General features: G+C 43.4%; 1 protein-coding gene across 4 annotated transcripts in view; it reads right to left on the bottom strand.

Moving 5' to 3' along the window:
* Nucleotides 1-14,226, bottom strand: part of NBEA (neurobeachin) — a 2,460,099-nt gene that overhangs the window by 1,678,053 nt on the left and 767,820 nt on the right. For all 4 annotated transcript variants that reach the window (XM_029602688.1, XM_029602690.1, XM_029602689.1 and 1 more), the window contains one exon: nt 12,210-12,340. In XM_029602688.1, coding sequence (XP_029458548.1) covers nt 12,210-12,340 — 131 coding nt within the window. The remainder of the gene's footprint in view (nt 1-12,209; nt 12,341-14,226) is intronic.

The following is a 14,226-nucleotide window of genomic DNA, read 5'->3' as shown; positions in this document are numbered from 1 at the left end:
CATCTCGCCTTCTTCATTTCTCCTTTTGTACTTCTTCATTCTTGTCTTTCTTCATGTTTTACTCATAGACAATCCCCAGTGGGGAAATGCATGTCCACCATCTGCTAAAGACTGAGAATACTAGTGAGCTGATGTCAGGACGAGATTATATAGCTGACATCAGATTTTGCTCCATCTGCATCTGCTGGCAGAGGTGCATAACCCACTGGTGGGGATTGACCTGCCAGAATACTGAGGAAGAATTCAGTTCAAAGATTCACTTTCTGTTTACTTGCATATGATCAAACAAATTAATATATTAATCAAGAACATGGAAAATAATGGAAAAAAATTAAAGTGAAACCCAAGGGTGAGAAGAAAAGAAAATAGAAAAGTTGGAAATAGATAAAGAAGCACATGCAGTAAAGGACAAAGGAATAAAAATGTAGGGCAGAAAGAACGATAAAAGAGAAGGTGAATACAGAACAGAAATTAAAGCAGGGAGAATGTAGTAAGAAGCAGGCTATAGGAACAAGAAAAGACAGAGTTAGAGAAAACTGCAGATCAAGGGCAGTAGAGAATGCACGTTACTCCTCTGTAACAGGGGATCTCTCTAGAGAGCAGGATAATTCAACCACTCAAAGGAGCAATCTCACATGACAGAGCCAAAAGAAAAAGCTTTCAGGGGCCAATGAAATAAGCAGTGTTTTAACTCCTGATTTGCGGGGGGGGGGGGGGGGGGGGGGGGGGGGGGGGGGTTTCAGTGCTAACCTAACCCCAAATATGTAAAGGGGTTTTAATGCCAGAAAAACCCATGCTAAAACAGGAGTTAAAAGTCATGGAAAGATTATGGCATCTCAGGCTAATAAACCTTATTAGCAATTACTCTGTAATGCAAGAAGGAGAACTAGTGGGGAGGCTGCCCAGCATGCCTCATTTTACTGCAGGACATTTAAATCCTGATCAGCGGCAGGAGTTAAACTTCCCACAGTAGAGAGGAGAACACCAAACTCCACTTGGGTAGGCTGGGCCAAGTCGGGTAGGGCAAGCCAGTCAGGCGAGCTCTCCCATCTCCATCCTGAGCATGCTGAACCCCTCTCACCTTAAGAAAATGTCAAGTCAAGTTGTGTCGTGTTACATTGATCCAGTCTGCTGGGCTCGCCCTTTCCTCCCAGCCCCTTTCTTCCTAAAGAAAAAAAGGAAGTAGGCCAGAGCCAACCTTCCACCCTCCAGAACCACCTCCTACCCATCAAAAGAGGGGGCCCTCCAAATCGATCAACCCCCTCATGGAATCCCAACCGGAGAAGACCCTACCTCCTTCGGCAGGGCTGCTCTTTCAATTGGCAGCCAATTGGTCTCTCCATTGTCAGTAATCATTGAAAAGTCCACCCCACCCCTCCCAAAGAATTCTGAAAAGACTGCCATCTGAAAGGGGACTGGACCTTTGGCTGCCAGCTGACAGTTGAAGACTGAAAAAATTAATTTTAAACAGTTGGGCAGCTGTCAGTGGAAGGGCTAATCCCCACTAAGAAGGCCATCCTTTCAGAATTCTGAAAGACAATTTGACCTTTCAATGAACGTGGACAATGAAAGGACCAATCGACTGCTAGTAGAGGGAGCAGCGCTGCTGGATGATGCAATTTATTTCTCTAGCTGGGGTTGCCTGGGGATGGGGGAAATTAGGAGGGCTCCAGTTGTGTAGATGGGTAGGAGGGGGATCAGGAGTTCTGCTCCTGTCGAACCCGGCTGGAGTGCTCACTATTGAATATGATGGGGTGAAAGAGGATGAGGGATTCTGGTTTTTTGTCTCTTTTAAGGTGAGGGTGGGGGAAGGATCGGCCTACTTGGGAGGGGAGGAAGGGACTCATCCAGCAGGTCCAACATCTAGCCAAAGTAAGACAGAGGGAGAGAGATGTGAAATCTAGGTTGGGAAACTTTTTTTTTGTGGGATTTTTAGATAATGACATGTAAAATGGCCATGAAAAGCAGAGTTGCTTACCTGTGACAGGTGTTCTCCTAGGACAGCAGGATGTTAGTCCTCAAACATAAGTGACATCATCAGATGGAGCCCGACATGGAAAACTTCTGTCAAAATTTCTAGAACTTTGACTAAGCACACTGAGCATGCAGCCTCTTGACCTCTCTGAGGACATGTCTAGGGTCCTGGTAGCTTCTCAAAAGCCATCTACCAGAAAGTCATACACTCTGAAGTGGAGGTGGTTTCCGATTTGGTGTGAGAGTCATGGCTTGGATCCATTCTCTTGTCCTTCTCCCAAGTTGTTGGACTACTTGCTATCTCTTTCCAATGCTGATCTGAAAACCAGCTCTGTAAGAGTGCTCCTCAGTGCTATCAGGGCCTACCACCTCGTGGTGGATGGTTCGCCTATTTCCATGCATCCTGTGGTGAGCCAGTTCATGCGCAGTTTTCTTCAGCTGAAACCTCCCTTGCGGCCTTCTCTTGTGTCCTGGGATCTCAACGTGATTCTGGCTCATCTCATGCGAGATCCCTTCGAGCCACTGCGTTCCTACAATTTGAAGTACCCGAAGTGGAAGGTTATCTTTTTTGTTGCAGTTACTATAGCACGCAGAGTCAGTGAGCTTCAAGCACTGGTAACATATCCACCTTACACAAAATGTTTCCATGACAGGGTGATGCTTTGCACCCACCCTAACTTTCTGCCTAAGGTGGTGACTGATTTTTTTTTCATTTCTTTATTAAGTTTTCCATAATAGGGTATAAATAACAACACAGATAACATGTTTGTGCATAAGATTCAGAACTCCCCAACATAGTCACAGATACCCTCTACATTCTTTGTAAATTTCTCTTATGTTTTCTCCCTCCCCCCTTCTTCCCTCCCCCGTCAGGCCCTCGAGGTTTTGGGATTTGGTGTCCATTTCACACGAAGATTATTGCGAACTTCTGGAAGCTTCTTTGTAGTCCATTTTGTGTAGTTTTATAATTGATTCTTTCATGGTCTGTGAGAGAGTCTTCCAATATTGCATCCATATCTCTTCCCATGTTTTTTGCGCTTTCAGCATTATATCATTTGCTGACATGTATTCAAATTGCATAAGATTGTTCATCCTGTTCTGCCATTAGACTTTTATAGGTCGATCTGTAGCAATCCAGCTAGCCATAATCGTTTGCAAGTCAATCAACAGAGCTTTCCATAGAAATGTTTGCTCAGAGTCCGAAATGTTTTCCTTGTCCTTGTTCAGAATGCGGAACAAACATAGTTTTGGGTCTTTGTGAAAGGATGTGCCAAGTATAGCTGCCAGTTCGATTATTACTTCATCCCAAAATAGGGTGATCATTTCACATTCCCATAGACAATGGTACAGAGTTCCCTCTCCTTTGTGGCATTTCAAACGTATGGCAGAGTCGCACAACTTTGCAGCGTACAACCAGGACCTAGATATATACATACAATTTAATACTTTATAGCCCACTTCCTGCAACAATACATTTTCGGTTAAGCTGTAGCAATCTTGTAAAATTAATTTATTGTCATCTAGAGAAAGGATTAAATGTGCCTGCTTCATCCATTTCCCTTGTTTGGATAACACTGCTGCTGGGTTGGGAATAGCTTTTAATATTTGGGAAAAGGAGCTACTGGAGTTACTTTCCTTTCCCAGCTTCAAAAAGAAGGCTTTAAGGCCTCCAGCATTGTGTAAATCTTGAGATGTAAGTGCCAGGGATTGTATATAGTGTCGTATCTGGAGATAACCATAGAAATCCTGAAATGCTAGACCATATTGGTCTTTTAGTTCCTGAACTATTTTAATCACCATTGTTTTAGAGTCTAAACATTGCTGAATACTGTCCAACCCTTGAGAATACCAGTTCTGGAATATATTGGAAGTGATTCCACTAGGGAATTGGGGAATATCCACAAAGGTCAAATATGGCGTGAGAGTGCTGTTCAAATTAAGTTTTGTCTGACTTAAATATCTCCAGGCTCCCCGTCCCAAACGTAATAGAAAGCTATTTTGAAATTGCCCCGGAACAGTACCCATTGGTATTTGTATTCAATTTTGTGGTCTGTATGGAGTTAACCATTTGCATAGGAATGACTGAGGGGTACACATTCTAGTTCCATTTATCCAATCATATATATGACGTAAGATACAGGTTAAATTATAATCCCTCCAGTTCAGACACGTAAGGCCGCCCTGAGCTCTAGACGGCATTAAGATATGAAGCGGCAGATGTGCTTTATGGGGGCCCCAGATATATTTCCGTACTACTTTTGTAATTCGGAGAACCTCCTCCCTGATCAGCCATAGTGGTAGTTGTTGCATCACATAAATCCATTTCGGTAGTTCCATCATTTTTAACAGGTAAATTTTCCCTGTTATAGACAGAGGCAGGGCTGCCCAAACTTTAAGCCTTCGATCCATGTTTTGGAAGAGTGGTTCTATATTGGCTTTATGTAATAATTTGATATCCTTGGTAAGTCGGATACCCAGATAGCGCATTTCCTTGTCCACCCATTTTAATGAGAAAGGCCCTTCCCATTCGGTCTGAATCTTGGGTCCCAATGCCATGGCCTCGGATTTATCCATGTTAATTTTTAATCCAGCAAAGGTTCCAAACTCTGCTTGATATTGTAATACCTTTGGCAATGCTTTTTGTGGGTTTGTTAAAAAGACTAAGAAATCATCAGCGAAAGCTGAAATGTTAAAGTTCTGGCCTCCTACCCTAAACCATTGACTCTGGGGGTCTTCTGCGATTTTACGCAAAAGGTGGTTAATTGACAAGATATAGAGGAGTGGCGATAGCGGGCAGCCCTGCCGTGTACCCCAGAAGAGTTGGAAGTCCTTGGATACTTGTCCATGGCAAGAATTGCCGACATTGGATAGATATACAGTGTACTATCTCTCCTTTTAATCCGTACCTGTCTAGAACTGAAAAAAGGTAGGGCCATGATACCCTATCAAAAGCCTTTTCAGAGTCAAAGGCTACTGCCATCACCCCCAGACCTCTATTTTGGCATTCTTCCATTGAGATAATAGGTTTAGTCATATTGGTACTGATAGATCGCCCCTTGACGAAGCCTGCTTGGTGCGGCATAATGAGAGAGGGAAATACTTTACTCAATCTATCTGCTATGATTTTGGCAAAAAGTTTAGCTTCACAGTTCAGCAGAGAAATCGGTCTATACGCTGCTGGTGTAGAAAGAGCCTTTCCAGGTTTTTCAAGTACTGTTATGAAAGCCTTGGTGACCCCATCAGGGAACTTACGCTTTAATTGGGCATCCTGAAAAAAAGGCTAATAGTGCCTCAGACACCAAGTTAATCAGGATTTTGTAATATTCCGCACTGAGGCTATCAGGACCTGGCGCTTTGTTTCTTTTACTGAGTTTAATTACTGTTTGGAGTTCCTCTAGGGTAATAGGTTTGTTTAATTTAGATAGTTGTGCCTCTGTAACTTGAGGGAGGTCAAGACTCTTAAAGAATGCAGCCTCTTCTTGAAGTCCCCCTTTCCTATCTGCCTGATATAATGTGGAGTAAAATTGTCTAAAGGCAGCACATACAGCTGAGCTGGAGACATTAGGTTTCCCCTGGGGATTTTTCAATTTATCTATGTGTGTTTTCCCTCTTTGTAATCTCACTAAATTAGCTAGTAGCCGTCCAGCCTTATTTCCATAGTGGAACAATTTGTGAGCCCCCTTTAAAAGAGTCCTCTGTGCCCTGACATGTAATGCCGAATTCAGAGATTGGAGGCAGTCTTTATATTGCTTCTGGTTTGCGTTATTGTTGTTAAGTGCCAGCTGATTCTTAGCTTGATCTAGCTGTTGCTCTAAAAGTATTATGTGTTTGTGCATCGCTTTCATCTGTGTTATCACATAGGAAGTGATTTCCCCCCTCATAACTGCTTTACTGGTTTTCCAATACAAACTTGGATTCCCTTCATGTTCTTTATTGTTCGTAGCGTATTTGTTCTACTTATTCTGTATGTATGTGTGAAATCGCCCATCATCAGCCAGGTGCCCAGGAAATGTCCAAATCTTAGTAGAAGTTGTAATTCCTCCCTCCGTAATGTCTAGACCTATCGGAGCATGATCTGATATGGAGATTGTTCCTATGTCTGCTTTCTTAACTTTGGGAAATAAAGCCTCCGATATAAGTATGTAGTCTATTCTAGATAATGTTGCATGGGCCCTGGATATGTGAGTATAATCTCTTTCTGTGGGGTTCAAGGACCTCCAAATGTCTAGTAAATGAAGCTTGAGACATAGGTATGCAATCCCTCTCGTCTTTGATGTTCCCCTCGTCACAGTGGGTTGTGATTTATCTAACTCTGGAGCATGAACACAATTAAAATCTCCCAAGAGGATAAGTTGTCCCTTCTGCACCTGGAGTATCTGTCTCACTAAGCCTTGAAAGAAGGCATGGGAGTATTGGTTAGGAGCATATATTGAACAAATGGTAACTTCCCTCCCCTGTAATTTTCCTACCACAATGAGAATATGCCCCTCTTCATCCAAGACCTGTCTAATGAATTCAAAACGCACATTTTTATGGATTAAAATCACTGTGCCTGCTTTACTCCCTGCGGCAGGAACAAAGAAACACTGTCCTACCCATCCCCGTTTCAGTTTTTTACTTTCGGATTCTGATAGGTGCGTTTCTTGGAGGCCTATAGTTTCCGCCTTCCTCCTTTGTAGCGCACTCAGAATTTTCTGCCTCTTTATGGGTGATCCCAGTCCTCCCATTTTCCATGAATTAATTCGCAGATGACCTATGTAATGTTTATTGCTGGTCTGCCATACTTCATCATTTTTTCATTTATCCCGCTAGGGTGCCTCCCAGCCAGGGCAACCAGCGGGTCCGCTTCCCGTGTCACCAGTAAATTGATGAGAATATATATAATCGTCATGTAAAACCTCCTATTTTTATGACCATGAACAAGTTTCGAAATCCCATTCCTTTGACCCACTCTGCTAGCATTCCCTCTGCCCCTCCCCTTACCCACCTGTTCCCTAATATCAATCCCATGATCCCCTTATATTTTGGAGAATAAACCCATCCTCCTCCTATCAAACGCCTCTTATAATATGAGGCTGGAAGTCTGTGATTTCACATTCGGGTCATTGTCCCTCATTTTTTGCAATACGCCTCTGTAACTTTAGTGCCCCCCCCCCCCCAATGAAACAGAGTAAGTTGTCATAACAAAACTGTAATTGTTAACCTTAAACGATTCTTATATGAGCTATATAAGCTTGTCCGTTTTCTTACTGCATCTGATTCGCAAACACAGTCCCAATTCACTGTAGTGCCACAGAGTTCCTGATATCTGTTCCACAAGACAGATGTTCCGCTTCATTTCTTCCTGTCAATAGTAGGTAGCCATTCCACTGCCTTGTCTGGTAGGTCAAAAGTGAATATTCTCCCATCCTTCCAAATTTTTAATATTGCAGGAAATTGCAATGAAAAACGAATGCTTTTGTTGGACAGGTCACTGCATGTGGTGGAGAACAGTTTCCATTTCGCAGCTACCGCTGCCAAAAAGTCCTGAAATATGATTATTTTATTCTCATATTTCAGCTCTCTTGATTTCTTAAAAGCTGCATGTATTATGTTATTGTGTTTCCAGTCCAGGAAACGGGCTATCACTAAACGGGGTCTGCGATCTGCTTCCCGCCTTGGGCCTAAGTGATGCGCTCTTTCAACCGTCAGATTACCTTCCAGATCAGGCAACTTAAGCGCAGTCGGCAGCCATTGCTCTAAAATAGTTTTAAGGTCGCCATCTCCCACACTTTCAGGGAAGCCCATAAACTTCAGGTTATTTCTTCTGGCGTGGTTTTCTAGATCTTCAAGTTTATTTCAGCACCCCTTACTGCTTTCTCTACCTCTCCCAGCCTCATGACTGCCACCATGACATCTTCTTCCAAGGCTGACACTCTCCCTTCAGCGATATCTATCCTGCGACCTATGTCTTCGATCGATTCGCTGAGAGCCTGGAATCTATCAGAGAGGCTCTCAAACTTAGGGTCTAAGCCTTTGATGACTGCTTCTGTGATTCAGGTAACAGACTGATCATCCAACGCTGTGTTCTCAGAGACACCGCATGCTTCGGCCATTCTTTTCTCCGGCTCAGTAATTTTGATTTTTTCCTTTCTTATCAGTTTAGCTGTCATTTTGCAAGAAAGAACCGGCAAAGATATTCAAAGCCACTGTGCGCTGTCTCCGTGCCTCTTTTGGGGTACCTCGGGTCTGTTTTAGGCACTAATTGTTAGGTTTTTTGTGGGACAACACCCGGAGCTGGGAAGAGCGTGTCCGTCCCTTCTCACCGCATCACGTGACCTCATGGTGACTGATTTTTATCTCAACCAGTCAATAGTCCTGCCTACCATTTTTCCCAGGCCGCATTCTCACCATGGCGAGGAAGCTCTACACAGCTTGGACTGCAAAAGAGCCTTGGCTTTCTATCTGGAGCAAACAGTAGGCCACCAACACTCCACGCAACTCTTCGTCTCCTTCGATAAGAACAGATAGGGAGGTTTGCATTTCCTTCTCCTATACACAGGCGGGCTTTCAGCTTGGAGGCTGTGTCAAGGCTAATTCCGCCCATGCCATGGCGGCTTTGGTCACCTATTTGCTTGAGGTTCTCGTGGCCGATATCTGCAAGGCTGCAACATGGAGTTTCCTCTACACATTCGCAGCTCATCACTGTTTGGATAGAGATAGCGGTAGGGACAGCAACTTTGGTCAGGCTGTCCTGCAGAACCTCTTTCAGTGAGAAACAACCCAGCTCTTCCTGCCTAGGGCCCAACCTTTCAATATCCAGACCATCAGAGACAGTACCTGGAGGTTGAGATGGTGCACCCTGCCTAGATCCTGCGTGATCAGGACGGGGAAGGTCCCTAGACTGATTTGTTTCCCTGACAAAGAGATCCTGAAGGATTGGGAACCAAACCTGTCTCAGCCACTAGGGGGGGGGGGGCACAAGAATCATGTTCCCCCTGTCCTGCCAGAGCTTCAGGAGAATCTTCATCACCAGTGGAAGTGGAGGATATGCACACAGAAGGCCCCTGCCCCAATGGTGGGCAAAGGCACATGATGCTGGTCACCTCGTCCCCTTGTGTAGGGAGCAGAAATTGCTCACTTTGTTGTTGCAAGTGGATGCGAAGAGATCCATGTCCAGTACCCCCTAGAGGCGTAAAAGGTGATCTGCCACTGCCTGATCCAGGGACCACTAATGGGGGTGGAACGCTCAACTCAGGCGATCCACTATCACATTCTGTGACCCCGCTAGATATATGGCCCAGAGCAGAATTCCCTGGGACTGGGCCCAAGACCAAATCTGGACAGCCTCCTGACAGAGGAGGAGCAATCCGATACTTCCCTGCTTGTTGATGTACCACATTGCTACTTGGTTCTCAGTCTGGACCAGGACCACTTGACTAGATAGGCTATCCCAAAACGCTCAGAGCCCATACCTGATCGCCCGAAGTTTCAGGAAGTTGATCTGGCACAAAGCCTCCCAGGCTGAAGAGTGACCTTGTGTGTGAAGGCCATCCATATGTGTGTCCCAAGCCCAGGGTGGAAGCATCCGAAGTGAGCACAACTTGGCATGGAGGGGGTCTGAAAGGGAGCCCCCACTCCATGTTGGGCAGAATTTCCTACCAGGTCAAGGAGTCCTGGAGGGGGTGGTATGAGGCGCACCAGCACACTGAGGTGCTGGGATGCCTGACGCCACTGTGACCGCAGATTCCATTGGGCTCTCTGCGTGTGTAAATGAGCCAGTGGGATGATATGGACAGAGGTGGAAATGTGGTCTAACAACTGAAGCATAAGGCGGGCTGGTCCCATCAGCTGTGGAGGACCAAGCTCGCCAGATTCACTAGAGCAAGTGCTCAGTCATGAGGAAGGAAAGCCCAGCCTGGTTGGTATCCAATCAGGCCCAAATAAAGTCCAAATGAGCCAACGGAACAAGATGGGACTTTGGGTAGTGGATGACAAACCAGAGTGATTCCAGCACCCGTATGGTCAAGTTGAGGGAACGAAGCGTTCGTTCCCTCAACTGACCAGCCAATTGTCCAAGTAGGGGAAGATGTGCATACCTAGTCAAAGGAGGTGTGTACCCACTACTGCCACGCATTTGGCAAAGACACGTGGGGCCAAGAGCAGGCCAAATGGCAACACCTTGTACTGGAAGTGATTGTTGCCTACCAAGAAATGTAGGTACTTCCTGTGACCAGGAAAGATTCCTATGTGGGCATAGGCATCCTTTAGGTCGAGGGAGCAAAGCCAGTCCCCTCTTTGCAGGAGGGGAATCAGGGGTTCCAGCAAGACCATTTTGAACTTTTGTCTTTGCAGAAGTTTGTTCAAGGCCCTCAGGTCTAAGATGGTGCGTAACCCCCCTTTTTCTTTGGAATCAGGAAGTATTTGGAGTAGAATTCCAGTCCCTGCTGACTTTGTGGAACGGGTTCTGCTGCTCCCGCCATTAACAGGGCCGAGAGCTCTGTCCAAAAAATTCCAGATATGGGGTCTGGCTCCACAACGAACAGGGGGGACAATCTTCCAGGACACTCAAAGTTTAACTGATACCCTCGACGGATGATTGACAGGACCCACTGGTCTGAGGTGATCTGTGGCCAACGGTCCTGGAAGGACTGTAGCCGATCTCCAACCAGGGGGGCTAAGGCCGAGGGTATGGGTACAGGACTTATGCTCCCTTGGGACCAGTCAAAATCCCGTGGTGGGGCTTTGCTGGGGAGCTGGCTGAGGTCTGGGAGTCCACTGTTGTCACGAGCGGCCCCTGGAATTCCCTCGTGGCACACGAGTACGTGAGGCTGGAAGATAATATTTCCTCTGGTGATAAAAGGACCTTCTGCTGCCCTGACATGAGGACTTCCGGGCAGAGAATGGAGGGTCTGAAGTGCTGGTGGAGAGATGCTGGATGGTCTCATGGTGGTCTTTCAGCTGAGCCACAGCATCCCGCACCTTGTTCCCAAACAAGTTTTCCCCAGTACAGGGCAGGTCTGCAAGCTTATCTTGGACTTCCGGTCGGAGTTCTGATGCACAGAGCCATGCCAACCTATGAGCTCTAATGCCCGCCGCCCAAGCTGCAGTCTCGAAGACATCATAGGTGGAATGCATCTAATGTTTGTTGCACTCCAAGACCTGCTGGGCAATGGCCAGGAGGGCTTCCTGCTGCTGCTGGGTGTTCGGCTACCTCTTGGACCTGCTTCCAGAGGCTGTGAGTGTACTAGGTCATATAATTATGGTAGGAAGCAATGCTAGAGTTTGAATACTACCTCTCTTTTTTTCCATACTATTATTTTTTGGTGCTAAAGAGCATGACTTACCTCATTCCCTTTACTGGAGGGAGAATATCACTTTCACAGAAACTGAGCATAATAAGGCACTGCCTTTTTTATTTGGAGCAAATGTTCCTCTGCAGATGTAGACTTTATCCTTTTTCCGCACAAGGAGTAACCTGATTCTAAAAATTCATGGAGTGTGGCTCCTGAATCTTCTAATTGTACAAATTGGCATGTTGAGAGAAGGGCCCTGACATCTGGCACAGCAAACATGTAAGTCAGAGACATTTTCTAAGAAAATGTCTTAGAGATCTTTTACATCTTTTGAAGCCCAGTTTTGATTCAGACATCTTGAGAATCAGTGAGGCAATGCTGAATTCAGTTTTGAAGGGAAAAAATCTTGGCTAAGCCAAAAGAAAGAAAAATCAACATTATTATTATATATATATATTTTTTAGGAGATTTGCTAAAATAAAGGATAAATGCAAAAGGAAAAGAAAAGGAAAAAACCCTGATAAGAGGCTGGAAAAATACATGAGAATAATTCACATTTGTTGGCAAGAAAGGAAAGAAAACATTAGACTCGCATGATGGGTAGTTGTATAGTAAGGTCCGCAAATACTCAAAAAAAAAATCTATGTTTTTCTAAGATCTGATAGAGCTTTCCATCTTGGTGCCGTTGGATAACACATTTGTGTGGATGATATTTTCCTGCTTGTCCATGGAAAAAACAATTAATAGAAATTAACTGATTATAAAATTTGAAGATAGGGAGCTTTTTAGACCTCGTGAAAGATATCTAGTTGCTCAAGCTGATGTGGAATCAGATTTGAGAGAAAGGATAGAGGTAAAGAAACAAAAGAATTTTGAGGGCAGTAATATTGTGTTGTTGCATTCTGTTAACACTGACTTCAAGACACTTCTTAGAGGGTTTTCACAGTAATGGAACATTACCTTAATAGCTGTTGTTGCAGCCACACTCTGAAGAATCTCCTGAGTTTTACTGCTAGTTAGGGAAGATTTGTTTCCTCTTTCTCTCTGTCTTTGTCTACATTCCAGACAATTTCTCACAGCTACACAACAAACTGAAAAAAGAAGTTTAATGAACATATTTTGCAAAGTGACATTAAAAGTTCCTTATTTCAATTTGATATTTCAGTGGCATTAAAATTACTGAAGTTTACTTCATAGTATTCCATAAGACATTGAATTCCAGTATAAAAACTGATAAATTGTTCATAGGATCTAGCTCAGCCTAGGTTTTATAGACCTTTCTCTTTGGTATACAATGATGTGAAAATAAATGCTAATAAATTAAAATCAGCTTAAGTTGATTATGCCAGCTCTCATTTCCCCCTGAACAAATTGGGTTTCTTTTTGGTAGAAGACATATGGCAATATATGTAGACTTCTATTATCTTTGGATTGTTGTAACCATTTAAAACTTGTGACCCTATCATAGTAAGCTTTGACACGGAAAAGGCCTTTGATAGGGTTTCCTGTGAATTTCTCCTTACAGTACTAAAGGAGTTTGGCTTTATAGGCACATCCCATCGGTGATAAGTATTCTGTATTCATTTCCCAAAGCATTCATTTCAATTAATAGTTTAGCTGTAGAAACATTCAAACTGAGTAGGGGTAATAGACAGAGCTGCCCATTATCACCACTTCTTTTCATTCTCACATTGGATCAGCTCATAGTTAAGTTGAAACACAACAAACCATAGGTGGTGTTCAAACTGGGGATAAAGAAATTAAATGTTGCTGTTGCTGATGACTTGTTGATAACACTTACTAATGCCGAAAGTTTTCTCCCTTTGGTATTGTCTACTATAAAATATTTGGCAGTTTTTCAGGCCAAATATTAAATATGAAGCTTTGGTCTTAGTGGGGCATTTAAAAGAAAGGTGGAAAGATTTTCCATTTTTTTGGGCAGAGATCATTATTAAGTATTTGGTATCCATATACACTGCAAACCTCATATGTGGTATCAAGTCAACATTCCTCCGATTATACAAGGAATTAAGAAGAAATTGAGTAGCTGGGGGCATTTTCTTCTATTCATATCAGGACATATAGCACTGAGTTAAGATGATTCTAATTCAAATGGTACCTTTCTTGTTTTTGAGAAAGGTTATACAACTCATACAGAGTCTTTGTTCTGTTTATTTTTGGAAAACAGTAGGGAAAGGTTTTCAATAGCCTGGTTAATGGTTCCGAAAGAAGAAGGTTTGAGGTTTTCTAATCTATGAATGTACACTATAGCTTGCACCTTAAGACTGATCAATAAATGGCTACAGAGTAAGTCTAACAACCAAGTAGTGTCCTTTGAAGAGAAGTATGCTCACCCAACAGCTTACCCTTTATTTTGCATGCTAATAAAAAGTCTTTGCAGTCCAATTTAACTCAATCCATATTAGTTAACACGCTTAAAAAGGTTTGGTGCTTTATTTGGGATTTACTAGGTCTTGACTGGAAGAAGATATACTGTTTACCCTTGGTTGTTAACCCGCATTTTCCCCCAGGAAATATGTATAAACAATTCTATCCATTAAAAGAGTTGGATATTCTTAATTTATAACCATTAATAAATTTGCAGTCACAAATTTTGTATTTGTAGAAGGGAGATGCCTTTCTCTATCTGCAGTTAAGTAGCTGTATAGCTACCTTGGCAAGATCAGAGGGAAAAGGGATCACTATGGTTTTATTCAACAGCTTTTACACCTGTTTAGTAAAAATTCAATATATGTTGCATGTATGTATAAATATCTTCATGCTAATTCCAACTATACAATTCTATGCTCATTGGCTGATATTTGGTATCAGGATTTGCAATTGTCTAAGTTGACGATATTTTGGCATGCTTCACTTTGGTTAAATGGGCAGTGTCCAATGTTGTATTTTGGCAAATCCATTTTAGATAAAGCAAAATTGCTTACCTTGTAATAGGTGTTATCCCAGGACAGCAGGA

Source organism: Rhinatrema bivittatum, chromosome 5 (genome assembly GCF_901001135.1).
Source record: "Rhinatrema bivittatum chromosome 5, aRhiBiv1.1, whole genome shotgun sequence".
NCBI lineage: Eukaryota > Metazoa > Chordata > Amphibia > Gymnophiona > Rhinatrematidae > Rhinatrema > Rhinatrema bivittatum.
This window is presented reverse-complemented; position numbering and strand designations above follow the sequence as displayed.